This window comes from Rutidosis leptorrhynchoides, chromosome 3 (genome assembly GCF_046630445.1).
Source record: "Rutidosis leptorrhynchoides isolate AG116_Rl617_1_P2 chromosome 3, CSIRO_AGI_Rlap_v1, whole genome shotgun sequence".
In the NCBI taxonomy this organism is placed as follows: domain Eukaryota; kingdom Viridiplantae; phylum Streptophyta; class Magnoliopsida; order Asterales; family Asteraceae; genus Rutidosis; species Rutidosis leptorrhynchoides.
In genome coordinates, this window is record NC_092335.1 from 108,103,210 (window position 1) to 108,130,317 (window position 27,108).

Consider the following 27,108-nt stretch of genomic DNA (forward strand, 5'->3'; position numbering starts at 1 on the left):
CGTTGAGTTCAACAAGATTATTATTAAGTCATTTATAGTTTGGATATATTATGAAATGGTATACATGCCTGTCAACTTTCGATGAAATGAAAGTTTGTCTTTTAAAAACGAATGCAATGTTTGTAAAATGTATCATATAGAGGTCAAATACCTCGCAATGAAATCAATTATTATGTAACGTTTAAAATCGATATGAACGGGGCATTTCACATAATTCATTTTTTAATTTAGAATTTATCTAATGACAGTCCTAAAAGTTGTTGTTAATAGTTAATTAATGCATAATACAGTAGCACGCTAAGTCGGTTGAGGGAAGTTATGTTCAAAAAGTGGTTGACTATTTACAATAACAAGTAAATAAAGCCTGTCTAAATTCTTTAAAGTCAGTCATTAGAGGTGTCGTTAGAAAAGTTCTTTAATATAGTATTTATTATCATTTTTGTAAATAATATTCTTGGAAAAAAATAATTGGTAGACACTTTGTAAATAATATTCGTGGAAAATTTGTTTTAGGATTGTCCATTTGCCTTTTAAAAAATCATCATATTTTTATTAAATGTAACTTTTAAATTGGATAAGATTTATTTTGTCCTCCATGTTATTGGTTAGGGTAAGATATTATATAAGTATTAGGCCAATTATGTTTTAAGCATATCATAATGAATTAAAAAGAAGAGAGATTCTCTTGAAGTTTCGTTTCGGGTAGCTGTTTAAAGTTTGTTGAAATTATGTATTTGTATAATTGTGTGGTTCTTCCGTTAACAACCACCACGTGATCGATTGGTATTGGAGCTTAGCTTTGGGAAAGGAAATTGCACAAGTATAAGAATTTAATCCGAGAAAACCAAGAAAATTCATGCAAATCCTTCAAACTCTGAGCAGTTGCTAGGAATCTGATGTCACGAACTTGTTAACCAGTTGGATCGTTGTAGTTTTTAGATATGTAGGTGAGAACACATAGACGGGCGATTTGACCGTTCGGATTTTCGGTTTGAGTTTTTTACACGAATATATGAATTTTCGAATTACTTAAGTTTTTAACAGAATAACTTTTAATCTACTTAATCGCATATGGCGAATGAGGCAACGATGTAACTTACTGCTGTGTACGTGCTTTTGATGATGAAGATCCCCTTAAACAATTGGAGAGAACTTTAGACGGATTACAATATCGATTCTACCATTGAGTCGTCGAACAAGGCAATGGAAACGCGAGTGAGGAAAGAAGCCCCAATGATTTTATCAATGGTTGAACAAGAAGAATCGTGATTCTCTTTAAAAAGCCATGTTAATAAAATGGGGGGGAGGGATTGGAAAGTTAAGAGTTTCGAACTTTGAAGACAATACTCAAGGACAAATATTATTCCATGAGATGGAGAATGGTGCATGTTTTGCCTTCAAGCCTTCATCTTCTACGACTTAGCCGCCAATTCTTCGTCAACATGTGAAGTCAAAGATGAGATTTAAGGGTCGGGATAATTTTATAATTTTCATAATCTATCTTTTAATATTTAATGTTTTAAATTACATGTGAATAAAGTTAAGTAAAAAAGAGGAAAAAAATATGATATTTGATTCATTAAACTCTAATGTAATGTGATTTTGTAAGTTTTAGTTGTAATATGTGTTTATGTATAGTTATTCTCAATACTTAAATTTAGTTACAAGTTGTAAAATTTTATAGATCATATGATCTAACTGAAACAATTTAATTAAACCATCTATTGAATCGATCATTACCAACACTGAAATAAATATTAAGCAAAAATCAACAATAAAAAACTATTAAAACCCCATTTACTAACAACATGATGCAAAAAACTCAGAAAAAATTGAACACTGACATTCATGTAATTGTGTGAACTTATAACAATCCATTGAAGATGAAAAACATCCTGAAGTGGAACCGAAGTGACTCCTATTTCAAGTCTTTGATCTCCTGTCTCAATTAAGAGGGGTCATGTCGACATCCTAAAAATTGAATCGATACATAGATGATTAGCACGACCCATGCGCAAGGATGACACGCACAAGTCGATAAATAGTCCAAAGAATTAAGAGGGCTAATGGAATGAACGGGATCAAAAATACGATCATAACACTCGGTCCCAAATACAGATGAATTAGCCGCAATTCAAAACCACAAAAACAAAATTTGTTAAATAGAAACAAATTTGCGAAGAAGACTACCATACATGCGAAAGACCTCAAGAGGATAAACCTAAAGAAAAAATATGTTTAGCGATGTATGAAAATTCATAAGCAAATGGCCAACCCACCAAGTCAAAGGAAGCGGTAAACCAACGAAGTGTCGAAGAAACTAAAAAGTGTCAACGATACATCATAATTTGGTGGTGCATCGAGGTTATGTGAGATGAAGACCAGACCGGAACCTAAAGACAAAGACATCACATCATAAATGCCATAATAAAGTAAAACACGGATGAAGTTGTCAAGTTACATCTATCAACTAATTAAACTATGATCGAAAAAACTAATTGAAGTCATTCACACACTAAAGCACTAATACTGAAACATAAAACTAATTTTGCTTTATATAGTTATGAACTGCTAATCAGATATACGACCGAAATAATGAATGTATATGTTTGTAATTTATTTGTAAAAAGTGAAAAGTTTTGTGTTAATTCAAGTTATGTGTTTGATTTGTAGTAAGTGAATTTTTTTGTGGTTGATTTGTAAAAAAATGTGAAAACTGTTGTAGTTGATTTGTAAAAAGTGCAAAGTTACGTGTTAATTTATAAAAAGTGAAAAGTATAGTGTTAATTTGTAAAGAGTGATCAGACTTTACCTCCACAAGAGTCCTTTAGATATTTAGGCTCGATGCTTCACAAATCGGGAAGGATAGATGAGGACGTGGCGCATCGTATTCGAGTAGGATGGTTGAAATGGAGGGCAGCGAAAGGTGTGTTGTGCGACAAGAAGATACCCCTCAAATTGAAAGGAAAATTCTACAAGGTGGCAATCAGACCAGCCATGTTGTACGGATAAGAGTGTTGACCAATGACGAAAGCTCAAGAGAGGAGGATGGAGGTGGCAGAAATGAGGATGCTTAAGTGGATGTGTGGTAAGACCATGCTAGATATGATACCAAATGGAGTGTTTAGGGAGAACGTGAAAGTTGGGAACATAACCAACAAACTGAGGGAAAGACGACTTAGATGGTTTGGGCATGTTATGAGGCGCCCACTTTTAGCCCCGGTTAGGAGAGTCGAGACCCTCGCTGTTGGGGGTGTAAGGAGAAGAGGTAGACCCAGACGTAAGTTGGAGGATAGATTGAAGCTTGACATGAAAGAGCTTCTATTGACGGAGGACATGACTTCTGATAGGAACCTGTGGAGGAGTAGAATTAGTGTATTTGAGTAAGACTCGATATAGGCCCTAGAATTTTTATTTTTATTTTTATTTTTCATTTTTTTTTAAAAGTGTAGTATATATTTATTTTACAACCATATATATAAATATTACTATATTTTATATAGCTACACTACATATTATATATATACATATCCCTCTACATGGTATCTGATTTTGCCTGTATATCTGTATTTTGCATTATTGTTTTTATATTTCCACGTCGTATTTACGGTTTATTCATTAGTCTGTATATGTACCTACGTATGAGTTTTTGTACTTATGTTTATGTGTATACGTGTATATGCCTTTGTATCTATGTGTTTTTATCTAGGTGATATATAGGGTCCCGTGTATATGTTTGTATATGTATATGTATGTATGTATCTAGGTACATGTATCTAAGTGTATATATGTTTGTCTGTATCGGTATCTAGGTATATACTCCTATGAAAGTTTCTATATGTATACGTGTTTAGGTATAGGTATTTATTCATGCTTATGTGTGTGTGGGAGCATATACACATACATGCTTATGTGACTGTGTGTGTGTGGGTGGGTGTGTGGTTGTGTGTGTGTGTGGGTGGTGTGTGACTGTGTTTTTTGTTTGTTTGTCTGCCTACTTGAAACTACATATTACTGCGCATTATGTCATTCATGATGTCTGTCATACTGTTGTGCATTTTTGCTATATGTGTTTGATTTTATGGCTACTTTGTATGGTTGCATCTTCCTAGGTGCACATAACTCTTACAGGTACGTATGCCCACACTATCTTATTTTGATGAGCATTCCTGGCCGGAGGTCCTTTAGGAAGCAATCTCTTGGCTCTCGAGTAGAGGGAGAGACGATCTTATTTAGTCATGGGTTCTATACCCGCGGGTGGAGTAGTGACTTCCTTCTAATCTAGGGTTCGAGGAATGATTGTCTACACTCCACCTCCCCCATACCCTACATCTGTGGGATTGGGTATTGTTGTTGTTGTTGTTGTTGTAAAGAGTGAAAATCATACTATTCATATATTTTATGTTTTAAAATTGAAAATTTTTGTGATTGATTTATAAAAAATGTGAAAAGTTTTGTAGTTAATATGTAAAAAGTGAATTTTTTGTGTAAATTTAAGTTATGTAGTTGATTTGTAAAAAATGTGAAAGATTTTATGGTTGATTTGTAAAGAGTGAAAAATTATGTGTTAATCTATAAAAAGTGAAAACTATAGTGATAACTTGTAAAGAGTGAAAACTATATCATTCATATATTTTATGTGTTAGAGGAAGTAGTAATGTAGCAAATAAGAACCTTGTTCGACTACGGGTAATGGTGTTGATCTTGCTTCGGGTTTTTCCGACGTAGAGTATAACCTTGATCCTCATGTTGGCATTGTTATCCCCTTCAAGCTAGTCGAAGGAAAATTGATCAATCCGGAGAAAAAATGTAGAAAATCATCCAAGGCGGTGGATAAGACTAGTGCCTAGCTCGTGGTTCTGTATGGTGTTTGCTTTTAACGGGTTTATAGGTTTGTTTGTACTTTTAGAGCTCTTGTGTTTGTTGTTCATGCCCGTTTGGTCGTGTTTGCGGCTATGTTGACCTTTTTGGTTTGTACGTATTCGTAATTTGTTTAGCTGTTTGTTTAGCTTTTATTTTGGTTGCTTTAGTTTGATCTGTAAGACCCGAATAATTGTAATGTACATATGTGTATATAAGTGTATTGAACGATATTTGAAACGGGGTTTTATTGTATATATTAAGAAGACAAAAGAAGCTGAACTGGCAGGGTTGCGCGCCGCGCGGCTAGGTGGCGCGCCGCGCCATCTGACTGTGACAGATTCTCCATTCTTTTAAATTAGATATTTGGAGGGTATTTCGGTAAAATCAATTGGAGGCCGGATTTAATGCTTGGGATCAGATGTTAGAGTATCATTTACTCAAAAACTCACCAACCTTATCCCTTTCAATTCAAGTTTAGAGAGAGAGTGATTGTAGAGTGAGAAAGCTCACTTTGAAGGAGAAGAAGCTCGTTTCGGGTTTAATCGCAAGCTTTAAAGTTGTGCATCTCGTCATTTGCTACATTTTGATAGTTGTGGTATGCCTTAACTTTCTTTTCTTAATTTGATTTTGGGTATGGGTTAGGGTTTGTGTTAAAGATGAACATTAAGACCCATTTTAAGTGAATTGGGTGTTCTTGGGTAATTTGGGTCATGTAGACTCAATTATGTGTAAGCTAGGGTTTTAAATGTATAAATGGTTGTTATGAAACCCTAATTGGCTAGTAATTTGTTAGAACACCTTGAGGAAGTGTAAATGGGTGTGATTTGGGCATAAATGACCCAAAATGGGTGTGTTGACTTTTATCGAGTCAAATGGGTCAAAATGGACCAAGATGGGTCAATATTAGTGTTTTGTGCTAAAACCTAGTGTTCTAATGTGCGTGAAGGCCATGAGTGCCAAGTGTTAGGGTTTTTGGTGAAAACGACCCAATTTAGGGTTAGTTGTCAAAATGGGTCAAGATGACCTAGGATGGTGTGTGTCATGAGATTAGACCAAGTTGATTGATTAATTATGCTTGTGAAATAGGTACGTTACCTTGGAATTCAAGCTTGGTTTAATAATCACCGAAGGCATAAGGTGAGTGGAATAATTATGCGTATGTGTATATAATGTATTTATTTGTGTTGCACGAATGTGGTATTGTCGCGGTGTTTAAGACATCACATTCTAAGCAACGAGTAGCATTGTCGCGGTGTTTAAGACACTACTCATGGTATGATTGACTTGTGGTATTGTCGCGGTGTTTAAGACACCACAATGTCATGGGAGTGGAAGTGTCGCGGTGATTAAGACACCACTCATTGTATTGAATGAAGTGTGGATTCGTCGCGGTGTTTAAGACGCCACATTGTTGTAAGGGTGAGTTAGTCGCGGTGTTTAAGACATCACCCGGGGACTAGTGATTACGCGGTGTGTAAGTAACACTAGTGGACGTTATGAACTCCAACGGTCTTGTAAGTACCGCTTCCCGTGTTCGAATTGGTTAACCAAGGTTATGTGAATTATGTATTGGAAGTATTAATTTATGAATCGTATGCTATTGTACTATTAGCTACTTGTGGGATTGTGAATTATTGGTATATGCTTATTAATGTAGCATGCTTGATGAATTGTTAAACTCGAATATGATGTTGTGTAAGTGATGCGAGTAAGTAGATTATATATGGGTATGTATAATTATTGTGCTCACTAAGCTTTGCTTACCCTCTCGTTGTTTACCTTTTTATAGGTTCGTGTGTGGATAAGGGTAAGGGCATTACCTTGGATTGAGTTTCCCGCTTCGATGATTAGGAAGCACTTTTGGGTTATGGCTTGGAGTTTGACCGAGACTTGGGTAGTTTAACCCCAAACACTATGCTCGTTGTGTCGTTTGGCAATTAAACTTTTTGTGGTCGAAACTCTAATTTGTATTAAACATTGTATTTTAAACTTAGTGGCGTTTTGGGCACGTGTGGGCCCCACCTTGTAAAACTTGTTCATACCTTAGTTATGTGCTAGTTTTACATATATGAATGTATGGTTAAAAGCGTTTTGGCTAAAAATGTTGGGAACTAGTCAAACATTTTCGTTAAATTGACTTCCGGGGACAGCGGGCTGTCCAGGTGGTTTGGCGCGCCGCGCACCCACCTGGCGCGCCGCGCAAATGAACTGCACCAGAAATTTTTTTTTTATGTTGTGAAATTTAACGGGAATTGTCGTGGTTTGGTTTGGGTTGTTACAAGTGGTATCAGAGCATGGTCTAAGGGATTTAGGTGACTTGAGATAGGCGCCTAGACTTAGACTTTTGTGTGCGTATTGTGCGGGACTTGTAGGACTTTGGGTCGGACCGGGTCTTGGTTAGCGCATAGGTTTATATGAACTAATCATGCGTTATTGTTTGTATTATATAGCAATCATCAAGCGGAACGGACGTTGTACTAGCAAGTTACGCGACGTGCTCGCGTAGTAATGATTAGCTACCCTTACTACGGGTGCAAATCGTGTCAAACGAGCGATGTACGACGATCGTCGAGCGAGATGGGGTGGTATGGTGTATATGTATACGTATTGTTATGTCTTTCGTTTCGTTATTTAATCTCTTCCGTTTTATAGAATGAAGACGCGAAACGGACACGACACCGAACTTGATAATGGGGGCTCAAGCGAGGACCCCGAGTTCACGGCCAAGGTTGAGGCCATCTTTCAACGCCAAAAGGCGGAGTTTCGCGAAGATGTTAAGAAGATGTTTCTCGAGACGATTGACGAACAAGTCGTCACTTTGGTTAAGGAGCAAATTAAGATTGCTCTTCAAGAAGAAAATGGGGGAAGGCGTGACTTTTTCTTCAAGAACTTTAAGGATGCTCAACCTCCTACTTTTGAGGGCGATCGGGACCCACTCAAGAGTGCCCGATTCATCTCCGATATGGAGGGGGCCTTCCGTACTTGTGAGTGTCCACCCGACAAGAAGACTAGGTATGGTTGTAGCATGTTAAGGGGTGACGCGAAATTGTGGTGGGATGCTAAGATCCAACTCTATGGTGAAGAACAATGTATGGACTTCACTTGGGAGGAATTTAAAGCGGAGTTCTTCGATGAGTACCGAACTTCGGCCGATCTTACAAGACTTAAGGACGAGCTACGTACCTTGAGGCAAGGGTCGATGGACTTGAACACTCTCAAATCCGTGTTCTTGTCCAAGACGCAATTTTGCCCGGAGTATGTCGGGAATGATAAAATGTTGAAAGAAGATTTCTATCGAACCTTGAATGATAGTTATCAAGAAAAGATTAGCGTAAACGTGGTGAAGAGCTTCGATGAGTTGTTTAATATGGCGAAAGGGTTTGAAGCGATTGTGTTGAGGAAGAGAAAGTATGAAGGTTCGAGTCACTCAAATTTTTCAAGCAAGAAGTCAAAGAAAGGCCCAACCGAGAGTGTGGGGAGTGTGAAGAAAGGTGCCTCGGGGGATTTCCCCTATACTTGTCATAATTGTGGGCGAAGGGGGCATATGGCTCGTGATTGTACCAAACCATCTTCTACTACAAAATTCACTTGCTACAATTGTGGGAAGGAGGGACACAAGAAACCCGAGTGTCCCGAGTTGCGTAATGATAATGCTAAGCGGATAGAGAAGGCAGCGGGTACGGCTAGGGGTCGTAACTACTTGATGTCTAATGAAGAAGCTAAACAATCCAATGAAGTCGTTTCAGGTACTTTCATGGTTAATTCTAATCCGGCTCGGATACTTTTTGATAGTGGTGCTAATTTGTCTTTCGTATCTCCAAGATTTGTGCCTAAGTTAAATAAACCGCTAGTAAAGTTGAGTCGTCCGGTAGAAGTTGAAATAGCGGATGGCAAGACGGCGCTAGTGGTTGATGTGTGTAAAAATTGCAATGTTGTGTTTGGCGCCGAAAGTTTCGAAATTGATCTTATTCCGATGACTTTGGGTGATTTTGATGTTGTCGTTGGTATGGATTGGCTCGATCGTTATAGAGCCGATATTGCATGCCACGACAAGTTTATTCGTGTAAAGACCCCAAGTGGGGGAGAGATGATTATTCATGGTGACAAACGAAGGAGATCGGTGCCGATATGCACTTTTGCTCGGGCACGACGTCACGTTGTTACCGATGGTATGGCTTTCCTTGCTCATGTTGTCGACACTCGTAATGAGCCACCACCAATTCGTGAAATTCCGGTAGTTAATGAGTTTGAAGATGTCTTTCCGGATGAGTTACCGGGTGTCCCGACGGAAAGACAAGTCGAATTTCGCATCGAGTTGGTTCCGGGGGCTACCCCCATTGCTAAAACTCCTTATCGTTTAGCACCAACGGAGATGCAAGAGTTATTGAATCAAATTCAAGAATTGCTCGGGAAGGGTTTTATCCGACCAAGTGCGTCGCCATGGGGCGCTCCGGTTTTATTTGTAAAGAAGAAAGACGGTAGTATGCGTATGTGCATCGATTACCGTGAGTTGAATAAAGTGACGATCAAGAATCGTTATCCGTTACCTAGGATCGACGATTTGTTTGATCAACTTCAAGGTGCGACGTATTTCTCTAAGATCGACCTACGGTCCGGCTATCATCAAATGCGGGTCCGTGAGGAAGACATTGAGAAAACGGCTTTCCGAACGCGTTATGGACATTTTGAGTTTGTGGTGATGCCTTTTGGTCTTACGAATGCACCGGCGGCATTCATGGATCTTATGAACCGGGTGTGCCAACCTATGTTGGACAAGTCGGTTATTGTGTTCATTGACGACATACTAGTCTACTCGAAAAGTATGCACGAACATGAACGTCACTTGCGCGAAGTTTTGAAGACGCTGAGGAAGGAGAAGTTGTATGCTAAGTTCTCTAAGTGTGAATTTTGGCTAAGAGAGGTTCAATTTCTTGGTCACATTGTGAACGAAAGCGGTATCCAAGTGGATCCGGGGAAGATTGAGACGGTGAAGAGTTGGGGACGACCGACTACGCCCACGGAGATCCGAAGTTTTCTCGGATTGGCCGGTTATTATCGTCGGTTTATCCAAGACTTTTCTAAGATTGCTTCTCCATTAACGAAGTTGACAAGGAAGAGTGCTAAGTTCAATTGGGAAAACGAGCAAGAAATTGCTTTTCAATTATTGAAAGAGAAGTTGTGTCAAGCTCCGGTGTTAGTGTTGCCGGAAGGTGTCGAAGACATGGTGGTTTATTGTGATGCTTCTTTAAATGGGCTCGGGTGCGTTCTTATGCAAAGGGGTAAAGTCATTGCTTATGCCTCTCGACAATTAAAGGAACACGAAACGAGGTACCCGACTCATGATCTTGAAATGGCGGCGGTTGTGCATGCGTTGAAAATTTGGCGCCACTACTTATATGGTGTCAAGTGTACGATATATTCGGATCATAAGAATTTGAAACACCTTTTTACTCAAAGGGATTTGAATTATCGTCAACGTAGATGGATGGATGTGGTGAAAGATTATGATTGTGAGATACTTTACCATCCGGGTAAGGCGAATGTGGTCGCGGATGCGTTAAGTCGAAAGACTCAACATCCGGCGATACGTATAACATCGTTACGTTTGATTATCACTAACGACTTTCTTGAAAAGATGGGTGAAGACCAAATAGAGGCTTATGTTCACGATAAGCACGCGGAACGAATTGTGGGCCAATCGGAGTTTATTACTATGGGTCCGCGGGGTTTGTTGTCCTTTCAAGGAAGGGTGTGGGTGCCTAAGACGGGTGATTATCGACGGATGCTACTCGATGAAGCACATAAGTCGAAATATTCCATTCACCCGGGCGCGACGAAAATGTATCATGACTTGAAGAAAGATTATTGGTGGCCGGGCATGAAACGCGATGTTGTAAAATACGTCGAACGATGTGTTACTTGTTTGCAAGTTAAAGCCGAGCATCAAAAGCCGTATGGTAAGTTGCAACCGTTAGAAATCCCGAAGTGGAAGTGGGAGCACATTACCATGGATTTTATCACTAAGTTACCTAAGACGGCGAGAACTCAATATGATTCGATTTGGGTGATCGTGGACCGGTTGACGAAAAGTGCCTTGTTTCTTCCCATTAAAGAAGCAATATCGTCGGAGGCCTTGGCTAAGTTGTTTATCAAGGAAGTGGTCTCGCGACATGGCGTTCCTATATCTATTATTTCGGATCGAGATACCCGTTTTACATCTCGATTTTGGGAAAAGTTTCATGAAGAGATGGGTACACAATTAAAGTTGAGCACGGCGTATCATCCTCAAACGGATGGTCAAACCGAGCGTACGAATCAAACTTTGGAAGATATGCTACGGGCGTGCATCATTGATTTTGGTGGTAGTTGGGATGAGCATTTACCTTTGGTGGAATTCTCATACAATAATAGTTTTCATACTAGTATCGGGATGCCACCTTACGAGATGCTTTATGGCCGAAGGTGTCGAACTCCCATTTGTTGGGGAGAAGTGGGTCAAAGAGAAATCGGAAGTACCGATTTGGTTTTAGAGACGAATAACAAGATTGATATTATTCGGGAGCATTTGAAGAAGGCTCAAGATAGGCAAAAGTCGTATGCCGATAAACGTAGACGAACGATCGAATTCCAAGAGGGCGACATGGTTATGCTTAAGGTTTCGCCATGGAAGGGTATTATTCGATTTCGAAAACGGGGAAAGTTAGGTCCTCGGTTTATTGGACCGTTTAAAGTTTTAGCTCGTGTTGGTGAAGTTGCATATCGATTGGAATTGCCCGAAGAGCTTGCGGGGATCCATAACACGTTTCATGTTTCTCACCTCCGTAAGTGCCTTGCGGATGATTCTTCATGGATGCCTTTAGATGAAATTGAGCTAAACAATAAGTTGGAGTATGTTGAAGAGCCAATTGCTATACTTGATGAAAAGGTCAAACGGTTGAGACATAAAGAGGTTAGGACCTATAAGGTTCAATGGCGACGGAATAAAGGTTCCGAGTTTACATGGGAACCCGAAGAGTTCGTGTTAGTCTATCTTCCTGCTTGTCATGCGGCTTGGATTGCGAGGACGCAATCCGAATGAGTGGGGGAGAGTTGTAAGACCCGAATAATTGTAATGTACATATGTGTATATAAGTGTATTGAACGATATTTGAAACGGGGTTTTATTGTATATATTAAGAAGACAAAAGAAGCTGAACTGGCAGGGTTGCGCGCCGCGCGGCTAGGTGGCGCGCCGCGCCATCTGACTGTGACAGATTCTCCATTCTTTTAAATTAGATATTTGGAGGGTATTTCGGTAAAATCAATTGGAGGCCGGATTTAATGCTTGGGATCAGATGTTAGAGTATCATTTACTCAAAAACTCACCAACCTTATCCCTTTCAATTCAAGTTTAGAGAGAGAGTGATTGTAGAGTGAGAAAGCTCACTTTGAAGGAGAAGAAGCTCGTTTCGGGTTTAATCGCAAGCTTTAAAGTTGTGCATCTCGTCATTTGCTACATTTTGATAGTTGTGGTATGCCTTAACTTTCTTTTCTTAATTTGATTTTGGGTATGGGTTAGGGTTTGTGTTAAAGATGAACATTAAGACCCATTTTAAGTGAATTGGGTGTTCTTGGGTAATTTGGGTCATGTAGACTCAATTATGTGTAAGCTAGGGTTTTAAATGTATAAATGGTTGTTATGAAACCCTAATTGGCTAGTAATTTGTTAGAACACCTTGAGGAAGTGTAAATGGGTGTGATTTGGGCATAAATGACCCAAAATGGGTGTGTTGACTTTTATCGAGTCAAATGGGTCAAAATGGACCAAGATGGGTCAATATTAGTGTTTTGTGCTAAAACCTAGTGTTCTAATGTGCGTGAAGGCCATGAGTGCCAAGTGTTAGGGTTTTTGGTGAAAACGACCCAATTTAGGGTTAGTTGTCAAAATGGGTCAAGATGACCTAGGATGGTGTGTGTCATGAGATTAGACCAAGTTGATTGATTAATTATGCTTGTGAAATAGGTACGTTACCTTGGAATTCAAGCTTGGTTTAATAATCACCGAAGGCATAAGGTGAGTGGAATAATTATGCGTATGTGTATATAATGTATTTATTTGTGTTGCACGAATGTGGTATTGTCGCGGTGTTTAAGACATCACATTCTAAGCAACGAGTAGCATTGTCGCGGTGTTTAAGACACTACTCATGGTATGATTGACTTGTGGTATTGTCGCGGTGTTTAAGACACCACAATGTCATGGGAGTGGAAGTGTCGCGGTGATTAAGACACCACTCATTGTATTGAATGAAGTGTGGATTCGTCGCGGTGTTTAAGACGCCACATTGTTGTAAGGGTGAGTTAGTCGCGGTGTTTAAGACATCACCCGGGGACTAGTGATTACGCGGTGTGTAAGTAACACTAGTGGACGTTATGAACTCCAACGGTCTTGTAAGTACCGCTTCCCGTGTTCGAATTGGTTAACCAAGGTTATGTGAATTATGTATTGGAAGTATTAATTTATGAATCGTATGCTATTGTACTATTAGCTACTTGTGGGATTGTGAATTATTGGTATATGCTTATTAATGTAGCATGCTTGATGAATTGTTAAACTCGAATATGATGTTGTGTAAGTGATGCGAGTAAGTAGATTATATATGGGTATGTATAATTATTGTGCTCACTAAGCTTTGCTTACCCTCTCGTTGTTTACCTTTTTATAGGTTCGTGTGTGGATAAGGGTAAGGGCATTACCTTGGATTGAGTTTCCCGCTTCGATGATTAGGAAGCACTTTTGGGTTATGGCTTGGAGTTTGACCGAGACTTGGGTAGTTTAACCCCAAACACCATGCTCGTTGTGTCGTTTGGCAATTAAACTTTTTGTGGTCGAAACTCTAATTTGTATTAAACATTGTATTTTAAACTTAGTGGCGTTTTGGGCACGTGTGGGCCCCACCTTGTAAAACTTGTTCATACCTTAGTTATGTGCTAGTTTTACATATATGAATGTATGGTTAAAAGCGTTTTGGCTAAAAATGTTGGGAACTAGTCAAACATTTTCGTTAAATTGACTTCCGGGGACAGCGGGCTGTCCAGGTGGTTTGGCGCGCCGCGCACCCACCTGGCGCGCCGCGCAAATGAACTGCACCAGAAATTTTTTTTTTATGTTGTGAAATTTAACGGGAATTGTCGTGGTTTGGTTTGGGTTGTTACATGATCGCTAGGTTGTTGGTTGTTGTTCTACCTAGCTAGTAGTTCGTTTTCGCTTAGGATTGTCTTATTATTTGTTTAGTTGCGAGACGTTTTTCCTCAAGTTGGTTTTGTGTGTTATTTTGAAGGTTAATTTTATTTTTGTTGAAAGGTCGCAAGTTCTATATATATATTATGGTTTTTAGAAAGAAAAAGAATAGAAAAAAAGAACGGTATAATCTTAGTGGCTGTTTATTTCTTTATTCCGTATTTATAATTATGAATTTGCATTTGTTTCTATTTATCTCTTATTTTGAACGGGTGTCTGATTTCATGTCTAATAACAACAGATTAATTTTTAAATTAAGTGACATATCAAATGATAAAAAAACATCAGTTTTTCTTATTGATTGAAAACTCCACCGAAACACACCATTAAATAGTACTCCGTAACTAAATAGAGTCTAGTCAAATACGTATGAAAGATCAAAGATGAAAGATAATATGTGAAATAAAACTCAAAAAGATATGTTAGATATGGATATTTAATTAAATAAAATGAAAGTGAAGAAACAAAGTTTTGTTTTTATCCCTCTGGTTTTCCGCCGGTGTGGCAGATGAAACCGACTCTTTCATCCCATTATAAACCTCCACCTATCTTTTTCTCTCTCTCTCCAACAGTCAAATAGTCAATGCCCAATACAACCAACCCCTTGCCGGTGCCGGAAACCTAGCTTCAATTCCTTTTGCATGTGCTTTCCTTTCTTCATTCAACAAGTACACACTAACCTTTTTTACCATTTTTATTTTACAATTTAATCAACTACTACTTTTATTCATTAATTCAAATGTTATCAACGAAGCATATATTTCTTCCTCATAGATAGTTGGTTAAACATCCGTCACCCGATGGCGCCGGAGAATAATCATCACTGGCTCTCGTTTTCACTCTCACCAAATGAAATGTTAACTTCAACTACCTCTTCTCAATCTCATCAACAACAATATTACTTCAACCATAATAATAACAACTTTTATTCCAACGGTATCTATTTTTATTTTTTTTTATTTTTTCCATTAATTTGGTGATAGCTAGCTAGCTAGCTGGATTTAAACATTAAATCTGATTTGCTTTCTTTCATTGTATTTTATACTGAGTATATAATATTTATTATCTATTATATTTATAATAAAAAATACACGGAATTTTGGTTTGAATGTCGGAAAAAGAACAATAGTAATCGAGCAAAATACGTTTTTGGTTTATCTAAAGTTTGTAAAAATAAATACCTGATGATGTAATTTTAAATAATTAAAATGATGTAATACATATTATTCTGTGCATATTTATTTATCTTTATGTATACTTTGTTGATTTGCATGTGTCAATAAGCTGATTTAACAATTTCCGGGGGTGGTGCAGGTTGGACCAACGACGGAAAGCCATCGTCGACGATGTATACCGGAGACACCAGCAACGGCGACGTAAAAGACGGAGAAGATTCACCGCACTACAGTAGCTTCATGATGGAATCACATATCAACCAACAACAAGCTCCAAAGCTTGAAGACTTCCTCGGCGACGATAACGCCGCCGCCGCCACCACCGCCCAGTTCCGTTACACCGATGTGTCACCGGAAACGCAAGACTCGTCATCATTGACACAAATGTACGACGGAAGTGGTTCCGTTTACTTCTCCGAGCAACAAGATCTCAACGGTATCGCCGGAAACACCGGGTTTCAGACGTTCTCGGCGAACTCGGGGTCCGAACTGGATGACGCAGCGACTCATATGACTGAGTTCGCCGTGCAGTCTATTGAATCGGGTAACGAGTTGGCGTATGTACAGTGTCCAATGAACGCCTTATCACTAGCTATCACTGGTAGCGCCACCGCAGGCGGCGGTGATAGCTCTGGAGAGAAGGCGATTGTGGCGGTGGATTCTGGTGGTGAGAAAAGTAACAATAATTGTAAGAAGATTGGTGATACTTTTGGTCAAAGGACGTCAATCTATAGAGGTGTTACAAGGTAATTACATAAATTAATTACATTTAAATTTTTAATGCAATGGTGTCTGATAATTTTGTTTTGGTTGAATGGTGGGTTGTACGTAGAGTATAAATGGTTGTACAGTAAGCAAGTACTTCGTAGTAGATTGAGTGATGTAGTACATGGTGTGTGTGTATGTTGCAGACATAGGTGGACTGGTAGATATGAAGCGCATCTTTGGGATAATAGCTGTAGAAGAGAGGGTCAAGCAAGGAAAGGACGCCAAGGTACTTCCATTTTAGTTTTAGACCATTTGTAACGATGATGCTAGGTGTTTCTTACTCGTGTTTCTTGATTTTTGCTTTTTTTGATGACTGGTACATGTTTCTTTTTTGGATGGAGTAGTAGTGGTGTTGGTTTTTGGTGTTAGTTACCAGAATTGTGATGATGTGTTAAAATATAATTGGGTTAAGTATTAAAAGGAGATAATAATAATATTTTTAAATTAATAAAAAAAAAAACAAGAAAAGGCCGTTTCTTTTGGTGTTGGAATCAAGCGCACCACAAAGAAATGCCTCAAAGATACACATTGTTACGCCACTTTGTGGCGTTTCTTTCCCTCCACATCATCAATGGGTGGCGTTTCATTTACCCGTTACAAGTGGTCTTAGAGTATTACTTTTAGTAGGGAAATTTTTTTAACTACATCCTATTCTTAACGTGCATATAAGGGCTATACAAATCAATAATTGTTAATTTAAAGTCAATATATAATCGCTATGTACAACACTTTTATGCACATTCACGATTATTCTGAGGACGTCGTTAGAGTAATCCATTCTTTTATTGTACTTATTTGTATCACTTGAACATTTGTTTGGGGTCAGAAAAATGTTAATGGAAAGTATACTTTCATTGCTCAATTTTTAGAGGGATAAAATAATTTATCTATGTATCTAATTTATCTCTCATTTTTCATAACTATTAGATATACGATAGTACTCGAATTTTAGGGCAACTCTCCGTACTTATTTTGTACACAAATAAATTTCATTAATGTTAAACATAAACACATGTGGTTTTGTATCAATGCAATCAACTATGTTGGTTACAAATATGGTAGAATGTGCTTTGATATACCTATAAGAATAGGTCATTCTTAATCCATCAGAGAATGGTAGATAACCTAGTAGTTGATTAAAATGGATATTCATATATGGGTTGGATGACCATATTGGAACACTATTATCAACCGTCATTCTAGTCTACCTTTCTTTATGTGTTATTTAGTTGCACAATCTATGCATTTGTGTATCTCAAAGTGTAATTGTTGGCTTGTAACCATTTGTTGTGTGCGATTGACATAATCATTTAACCGATCTCTAAAATAGAATCCTGATCACGTTTTAATTTTAGATTTGTAGGTAACTGTAAACTCCATGAATTCCACCTCTTCAGCTCATATCGATACTATCATCTGAACTTGTACATTTTTTTTTTTTTTTTTTTTTCCAATTTGACCATCTTTTAATAAATGGGTTATACCTTTGTGTGCACGTGTTCAAAATTTTATTTAAGAAGTACTTCATGACCCTTTTTTCTTTTTGTGATGATTCCTTTATCTTTGTTAAATAAGAAAACATTTAAACATTGTTTTATTAAGAAAATGGTCAATTCTTACAATATGTGATATTATGCTTGTTTCTAGAGCATCAAAACTTGTACATTTTATCCCTATGTCTCACTTTTAAAGTAGTAGAGTATATTTTGTTCAATTTAAATATGTCGAGATACATGTCAGACTTACCTTTATACTACGTACTTCGTATTTAAAGACAAGTTCAACTGAAAAGTTTGTAAATAAGATGAGATTATTTTATAAATGAGGTTCTAATAGAAAATTTTATACTAATTTTTAATAGTTATAATAAAAATATATGGCAGATGGACAAGATTCACCTGGCAGTCATAGTACATTAGTTTTTGACTTTGATATCAGATTATGACCTTGGATTTCAAATCTACCAGAAGTTTGTTGTTATTGATGATGATTGATTGAAGTTTGTAATTGTACTATTACTTGTACTTTCTTCTAGATCCAAAGTGGCTTGGCATGTAAGCACGATTTTATCCACTGGATTTTACACATTACCCCCACTATTTTCTTTCTCTCTCAAAATCTATCCTGAATTTTCAAAGTACATTTACATAACTATTCACCTTAGCTAGGCTGTATGCTACTTAGTGTGCCTGCTGTTCTCTGTGCTTTCGTACCTACATGCCTTTGCTTTTCACTTTCACTTTTTCTTTACTCTTTTACCCCTTCATTTCTCACTGTTTTGACCAAGTCAAACCCCATATAACTCTGCACAAAGCTGATAAAAAATGAAAAAATATGCTGTATAAAAGACTTGCTTTTGCAGTATACTTTTGATGAATTTACATGTCATTGTATACATTTTTAGACATGATCAAAATTTGTGTTATTCTAGTAGAGACATTATTTTGAGAATTCCTGATTTTTGAAAAGCCGTATTATGAACTTTGAAACTGATTTGGGAACTTGTTACTATGTTAACCGAAGGAATAATCTTAATACGGAGTAATTATTATGTGAAATTATGTGTTACTATAAACTACATACACTATAACACTATTTACAATATGAAACGAGCAATTATTTGATCGTCTAAAAAATGTGTGCATGTATAGACATATGGCATTATAACTGCTTGCATTCGTACGCTTTTGCTTCATGAGAAAGTACTTTGGTTTGCTAATATCATGGACCAGTAATCAAAGCTAATGTTGATTGATGTCTATTCATGTTTTTTCTTCTTTTTTTTTTTTTTTTTTTTTGCATTGCTGATGCTGATTGCTGTGAACTCGCAACTTACGATTTTCGATCTACAGTTTACTTAGGTGAGTAAACTCGTCTCATATTTTTGATTGTTTATATGTCTAACTTAGTTAATAAACTGGAAATGTTTCACAAAATTACAACGGAGTTTTAATGCGTCAGGTGGTTATGACAAGGAGGACAAGGCGGCACGAGCATACGATTTGGCTGCTCTGAAGTACTGGGGTCCTACCGCAACTACAAACTTTCCCGTAAATTATTGGCTTTATTACATTGATTTGTTTTCGTATACATAATATAACAATAATCAAAAGATTTAATATGCTTCTGCGTTTAATATTGTTTCAGGTTGCAAATTATGCACAAGAACTGGAGGACATGAAACCTGCAACCAAGCAAGAATTTATCGCTTCCTTAAGAAGGTTTCTTATACTAATTAAATCTTTATAACGATCCGCGATTAATTTCTTTTTTATGTTCTATAATTGTTTCATGACCTTTTACACAGGAAAAGCAGTGGTTTTTCTCGAGGAGCATCGATCTACCGAGGTGTAACAAGGCATCATCAACAAGGTCGTTGGCAAGCAAGGATCGGGCGTGTTGCTGGGAATAAGGATCTTTACCTAGGGACTTTCGGTAAGTTGTTATTTTGTAGTGGCTATTCAATAGAGTATCCAGTTTGATTAACATCTAAAACAAGTTGATTATGCAATCATGAAATCAATTGCAAATATGCTTATTTATCAGATAACTGACTAGTGAATACAAGGTCATTGAACAAAAGTTACAAAAGTTAGACAAAATTACAAGGACAGTTACTATAGTTTGAAAATGTTGTGTACACAGTCCCTCTAACAGACGTTAAAATTTTTCGTCAACTCATGTCACATGCTAGGCACATGAACGTGATGTGATTTATTGGAATTTTTTAACGTTCATTAGACCGAAGGACTGTCTACTCAACATTTGCAAACCACGGTGACTGTTCCTGTCGGAAAAAAAAGTTGACCTGCGATTTCGTACACACCAAAGGGATTGTCCTTGTAATTTTGTCAAGAAAGTTACAAATATAAACCCCGTCCACAATCATGACCTTAGCCAGGCACCGTATAGAATAGAAAAAGTCTAGCTCTGCTTTATACTTCAGTTAAAATATAATATTAATGAAATGATGATATGCAGCCACCGAGGAGGAAGCTGCGGAGGCTTATGACATAGCAGCAATCAAATTCAGAGGTGTAAACGCAGTGACGAACTTCGAGATGAATCGGTATGACGTGGAAGCAATATCCAGCAGTTCACTTCCCGTTGGTGGATCTGCAAAGCGGGTGAAAGTCACTTCCGAAGTGGACCAGAAACCGTCTCTGATCGGTAACCGCCAACTGCCGCCACAGTACATCAGCGGCAACACCGGAAACAATATCAACTTTGCTGCTGCGCCACCTGTTTATGCTTTACCGTATGATCCGAACGCATCAATGTATCATCATCAGAGCTTGTTACACCATCTTCAGGCAGGGACTGGCGGTCATGTGCCTGAAAGTTCGGGTTCGATGGCTTTAATGCCGCCTCCGGCTGAATTCTTCATTTGGCCTAACCAGTCGTATTAGTATCGAAAGCGGCTTAAAATATAGCTTAGCACCATAAAGTAGCTAGATGTTATGTTTCGGTCTTTTGAAACTGACCTTAATCGATATGCTGACTTATGTAGCTTAGTAGTATTAGTAGTACCAGTATGGTATTAGGAGGAATATGGGGGTTTTTGGTTTTTTTGTGCATTTTGCTTTTTTGGGGGGATAGCTTATACAGGTCTTAAGGGGTAAACTGGGGATTATAATCTTTTGGATGAACTGATCTTTTAGTGCGAAAGTTATGGTATATCATATTGGTACTTAAAACTTTTGCATTTCTGTTTGATTCTGTCTTTGAACTGTAACTGCTTGAATATAAGCACAACTGGTAACAATATCGATTAATCACATTGTTAGCAAATGGACCTTAAAAAAAATACATATTTTGTCAGGGTTGCCTATGGCAACCACCAATCCCATCCCCCGAAAGGGGCCAATGTGAAGGAACGGGTTTGAAGCCTATCTTTGATTTAAGTGAAACACACGTGGGCCTAAGGATCATAAGCATCGGTACCATTGATAGTGAATCTGGATGATAGATCCATAAAATAATATTCTCTCTTTAGTCTATTCAAGAAAGGGAAATTTATTTAGATATACGCGATCTAACAATGTTATCATGCGTTGACATGTTACGTGATTGGTCATCTTTTTCTAGCCCCACTTGAAGATATGCGATTGGTCATTTTTTTCTAGCCACTTGAAGATATGCGATATTTTGTGACCGTTTGACCCATTTTCCTAGTCACTTAATGGTATGACCCTGTTGAGATTTTAAAGAAAAACTATTCGAGATGTAGCGACTTTCTTAATCATCACAAATAATTCAGTGGTTAGAGGTTTGACATTTTTGTAACAGGTCTCAGAATTTTTTTAGTGATCATGGCAGGGTTCTAAATCGTATGGAGTAATCATGTTGGGTCGTGTAGCCGAGTCATATACATCAGGGTATGTGATCGAAATAATCATGCTCTCAGATAACTCAAACAGGCCTTGTAACTTTTAACTTTAATAGTGATTAGTGACGTTCTTTAAGGAATTTGGAAGCATCCGTGGAAGCGGACTGACAGATAATGTAACAATTACAACTTTTTCTTTTCATTCTCCCATTTGAATCCACAAACTAAAAACAAGACTTGGCCCTAAACAACCTTCTATCAAAGGGGTTTTTCCTGGGCCCACAGCCTTTCCTGACTCCTAACAATATACATACAACCTCTCCACCCAAAAACATCACGTACAAACCAAACCAAACCAAACCAAACCAATCAAGTAAATGCTTCTTGTTAACTTGACTAATCATCACTCCATGACAAGTTGCATATGTCGATTTAGGTCAGTTAGGTGCTTTGTAAACGTGTAATCGTCCATGTCACATGCGTCTACAAGCATTGCTCGCCCTGACCCCGTTTTCTGTTTCGGTTCCACTGTTTGGTTATCGCCCTTTAATATCTGTATCACCTGTATTACAATACAAAAAGCTTAACCACTAGTTGTGAGTTCATGTCAATTTAAGATCATTTCAATAAAAAGAATATAGTTACTCTTTTCATAGGTGGGCGCAAGTTTGGCAAGTGATGAATGCACGCCGAAGCAGCTGACATTGCATACTTGAGTTCAACGATATCATAATTGTCCTGTAAACGAGGGTCCACGAGCTCTTTGATATTACTTATCTCAAGAAGTGGTTTTGCCTGTACAGAGCACACCAATTTAAGTGTGTTTCCTACTTTCTTTCAAACATAACGGTTTAATATTTGAATCAACATACCCAAATTACAAGGCTCTGTCGACTTGAATCAACAGCACGACGACCCGTAATTAGCTCTAGCAAAAGGACTCCAAACGAGAACACGTCGATCTTCTCGTGAACAACTCCATGCATAAAATATTCGGGTGCCATGTACCCGAAAGTTCCTTCAATCGGGGATACAATATGGTGAACCCATTTTTCCGGGAGCCATTTTGCTAATCCAAAATCAGATATCTGCACAATTATAATGACCAATTTTGAATAATTTTCTATGCAGCATCTAAGGTTAAAATTATACCTGACAAACGGGTCAGTTTGGGTAACAGTTCGAAACGGGTAATGGGTCAAATAGGTCCAAACGGGTCATATATTTTTACACTTGATTTTTTACATTTATTATATTGTTTTAGTTATTATTATTTATTATTAATATTTATTGTACATGTAAGAAAATATTAATATACATACTAATTGATATAACCATGAATGCTTTCATAAATGATTGACGGATGAAACTTGTTATGCTCGACCCATTTGACTCATTCGCAAAACCCATTAGACCTGTCTCTATTTATTGAACTTTAGGATTAGATACCCATTTGATCCGTTCTTTCATATTTTGTATAAGACCCGATAGGTTGGAGAAAAACTCAATAGACTTTTTTTTAAGTTTTGATTTACATTGTCAGGCCAAATTTTCCTTCATGACCAAATTGACCCGAAAGCTTGACCTATTTAACCCAAAATTTGAAAGTATGGGTCTCAATTGCCAGTTATAGTTAAAATGTATTAAGATACTCATACATAGTCAAAGTCAAACGTTGAAATTAACCTGAGGTTGATGATCTTCCATTAACAAGATATTTGAAGCTGTGATATCACGATGAATTATTCGCCTGTGACATTCACAGTGAAGGTATTGCAACCCTTCTGCTATGCCAAGTGCAATTTTAAACCTTAGCCCCCATTCTAATATTTCTTCACTATCTGTACAAATTACATTTTTATTATTTCTAAATTAAAGAAAATACATATAGTAAGGCATATAATTGAAGGTATCAGTTTATATGAAAAGTGTACTGTGTAGTATAGTTGCAAGGCTGCCATGAGGTGCAAACTGTAGTACAAGATGCAAATCAGTATCAGAGCTGAAACCGATTAACCGAGCCGCATTCGGATGGTTAATATGAGCTATGATCCCGAGTTCTGACAAAAAATCGCCAACTCTGTCCTCGTCTTTTTTCTCCTTTTTTGTTATTCTTTTCACAGCTACAATTTGGCCATCGGATAAGCATCCTTTGTACACTTCTGCATGGCCGCCTCGTCCCACCAAATTATCTACACCGTCATTTGCAGCAAGGCGAGATTCATATACGTTTGAAATGTATGTAAAAAAAATCGATTAATGGCTTAATTTAAAAATCATAGGCCAATCTTTATGCATTTATAGTTTTATGTGACACAATTGTATGATTAGAGTGGTTATTTCGGTTACAAACAGTGAATAACAAGTGGTTTAATATGGTTAAAGGCAAGTAAAAAAGTATAACTTGGATAGAAAAGGTTCCACTTCCTTTGACTACCTAAAAGTCAACAACTAGCAAAGTTGACCATGACTTTATAAGTCGAGGTAGCTATCCTACTACACTCACTGACTATTTTAACATTTGTGCTAGAAATGTTAGCCAGGATGATGTTTATATGACACGTCAATGTCATGTCAATTGTGTTAATTGATACTACGTAATAGACTACACCATTTTATGAGAATGATTATTTTTTATGATATCAATATTTTGTTAGGAACGTCACCTAATGTGAAAACTTATTAGTTTGTTCTTATATAGTTAGACCTACTTTCTAGCAAATGAATCTAAAGATTTTTATTTATAAAATTTAAACACATGATCACCAAGTAATTTTTTCGAGGTTTGACATTTCGATATCAAGTGACAAACTAATACTCCGAATACTCTTAAAGTTAACAAAATATAATATATTAATTTAATTCGCTTCAGTAAATATTAAGGTAATAATTTTAGAAGTTATGTGATATAACTAACAAGTTAATTAACCTAAAGCAATCTAATAATATCAATTTGAGGCACCTTGTAAATATTACAAGAGTAAAAAGAATATACAAAGTTAGGTGTCGTTTGTTTTTCGGTCTGCAGACTTTATTATGTCTTATGTTTGCGCGCTCACATACGTTTTTACTGTAAACTGTTTGTTTTTCATATGACATAAGATAAAATAATGTTATATTTTGTCTGCAATCTCGCAGACTTAGAAATATGCTTCTAAGTGTTACAGACGGGATTAAGTTATTTTGTAGACATAAAAACAAACAGTCTTCAGTATTCAACATACAGACCTTTAAAACACATATTCTTTACAGACACGGTCCGCATATTTTTAGACAAAAACATCTTAAAAACAAATAGAACCTTATTATGTTTAAATCATTGATTTGATTTTATTCATTACTCAATTGGCATTAATAATTTATACGGAGTAGTTGTTTTTGACATATTCAAAAGTTTTGTGTATTATAAATATTTATATAGTGTACATACAATGTGTACAAATTTAATGAATTTATCATGTTAAAAATTACCATACCCTTGTTAAAGTTTAAATCTTTCATAAGCCATGAAACTATAAGTTTGTTTCTCAAAATGGATAGTGGTAGAATATAGGTTAAGCATGGATCTCTCGTGACTCGTGAGTTAAAAAAAGGTAAGAAAATTTTGTCTAAAAAAGATGTGCCAAATTGCCAATTAGGTGCTGATCACCTTACCCCCATTTCACACTTCACAATTTCCCATAGTTATAAACAAAAATTATCTTTTGTAAAAGTAATAATCAGAAAAGGTAACGAAGATTAAGAAAAGCCTCCCTCCAAATTAAAAATTATTTAAAAAAAAAATTAAGTTAAATACTCCATTCAAAGTTTTGGACCCCTCATTTGATTTGGACAACTCTTTGGAGAACTTGAACAAATCCCATTCTTTTGACTCATCTCACATGCCAAAATTGAAGTCTCAGAATCTATCCAAATCAGTTGCATAACTAACGGTATTAAAACAAATAACGAAATTATTTGGTATAAAATAAAATCGTATAATATAAATTGAGCTAAAATTATACATGTTCACTAAATAAGTAAATATCCTTAAAAATCTTTCTAAATAAATCATGTGATCACTATATTCCCATAAAAGATATCTTTCAGAACCATTGCAACCATATATAAAATATTCGCTATCAAACACACATAAATAAAACGTTTTGCTTTTATAGCCGCAATAACCTTTTGGAGACAAATTATGTAAAATGATTTTTCTCGTTCAGCTTGTTTTTTTCTATTACGAGTACTAACTTTTTATTTATTAGTGACGCTTGGCTAATTTAGCTCTTACTCCGTAATTTATACTAGTACTAATATTAATACGAAAACGAATTTAAGGATTAAACTAATAAAATAGGAATATATATATAAGCACGAATTATATGAAAAGGATTTTTATTAATATTACCAGGGTTAAAGTTATCCGTGGCAACCGCAAGTTCATCCAACGTAAAATTCCGCCACGACGGTTTCGGAACCACCCAATCGCCACCGAAATCAACCGTCTCTTCATTATGATGCCGCCCTAATCTCTTCAACAAGCTCTTTCTCGACAGTTCGTATCCTGCCACCAACGGCACCGTCGAAAACCTCTTGACCGATTTCCATTTCAAACCATAAACCAAATTCCTCCACCTCAACGCCTGCCCTACCGACGACGAGCTAATAATCCCCGGTCCGCCGCCGCAATCGGTGGCAGAATCTGCTTCTCCGTCATTCGATGGAGATTTATCATTAAAAGACGAACCGCGGCTGCTCAAACTGATGCTATGGTTATCGGAATCGGAACCTGACGAACGGATTTCCAATACGCCACGTGGCGACGATTGGTCCTCGTCATCGTCACCATCTTCTATCTCTATATTCTTGTAGCTTTTTAGGTCCTGTTCTCCTTCTGCAATTGAAAAAATTGTTTATGAGAAAATAATTGAAAGTTGTACGGAAAATGGAAACTTAAAATTGAAAGAGGTAATTGATTTACCGTTCATTGGGAGTTGAATTGTAGGTTCACGTGTAGTAGTTTTTATAGATTAGGATGGAATGTGCATATTTGTGATGAAAGCGGGTAGACGGTCTCCGGCGGAGGAGAGGGTGGCCGGAGAAAGGGGAATGGGGGGATACCTTGAGAGGGAATTATGCTTTGAATGGAGAGGAGGGTGGAATAATAATAATAGTTTTGTTAGGGTATATGGAATTGAATGTGGGTATTTGTGTGAGTGTGTAACATATTTATATACACCTTTTTCCAATACAAAGGGGTTTTCTCGGCGCCAATATTACCAAATACGATGTTTATTTTCTTTTAACAAAATTTCATTCCTCGTCCTTGAATTTTACATCAATTTTGACTGCATGTCCTTTTTCTTTTTTTTGTGCATTCCCTGTCCCTAAACTATCAAAAGAGTACATCTCTCGTCCTCCCGTCTACTTCCTGTCTATTTCAGCCGTTAAGTCAAGCATGTGCAAAACATGTGAGGGTAGTTTAGTCTTTTTATTTTATTTTTTTCTTTATTATTTAACTTATATTTTCACCATCATCATCTCATTTTAATCATCCCCAAATTAAAAACTCTAATCAAGATCAAACCTATCTTCATTGATATGAATCCAACACCATCATCTCTGAATCCATTCAAACCCACCTATAAATCCAACAATTACATCCGCGTCAAGCAAACTCAAATCAGTTATTAAATCCAGTAGGTTGT

General features: G+C 37.1%; 2 protein-coding genes and 1 non-coding gene across 3 annotated transcripts; 2 read left to right on the forward strand and 1 right to left on the reverse strand.

Moving 5' to 3' along the window:
• The first annotated feature begins 1,957 nt into the window (after positions 1-1,957).
• Positions 1,958-2,056, forward strand: LOC139903725 (U6 spliceosomal RNA). Its single transcript, XR_011778522.1, has one exon. It is a non-coding gene; the product is annotated as a U6 spliceosomal RNA (small nuclear RNA).
• A 12,887-nt stretch (positions 2,057-14,943) lies between these two features.
• On the forward strand, positions 14,944-20,495 carry LOC139896636 (AP2-like ethylene-responsive transcription factor AIL7). Its single transcript, XM_071879283.1, has 8 exons — positions 14,944-15,079; positions 15,458-16,064; positions 16,230-16,312; positions 18,939-18,947; positions 19,048-19,136; positions 19,234-19,307; positions 19,394-19,521; positions 20,068-20,495. Exons 1-8 carry the CDS (start codon positions 14,944-14,946, stop codon positions 20,493-20,495), a joined length of 1,554 nt encoding a protein of 517 aa, XP_071735384.1.
• A 1,282-nt stretch (positions 20,496-21,777) lies between these two features.
• LOC139896637 (receptor-like cytosolic serine/threonine-protein kinase RBK1) lies at positions 21,778-26,582 on the reverse strand. The gene is made up of 7 exons (XM_071879284.1): positions 26,382-26,582; positions 25,809-26,294; positions 23,350-23,607; positions 23,102-23,256; positions 22,288-22,503; positions 22,061-22,210; positions 21,778-21,977 (listed from the first exon to the last, which is right to left on the reverse strand). The coding sequence occupies exons 1-7, from the start codon at positions 26,386-26,388 to the stop codon at positions 21,819-21,821; spliced, it is 1,431 nt and encodes a 476-aa protein (XP_071735385.1). The 5' UTR covers positions 26,389-26,582; the 3' UTR covers positions 21,778-21,818.
• Between the last annotated feature and the right edge of the window lie 526 nt (positions 26,583-27,108).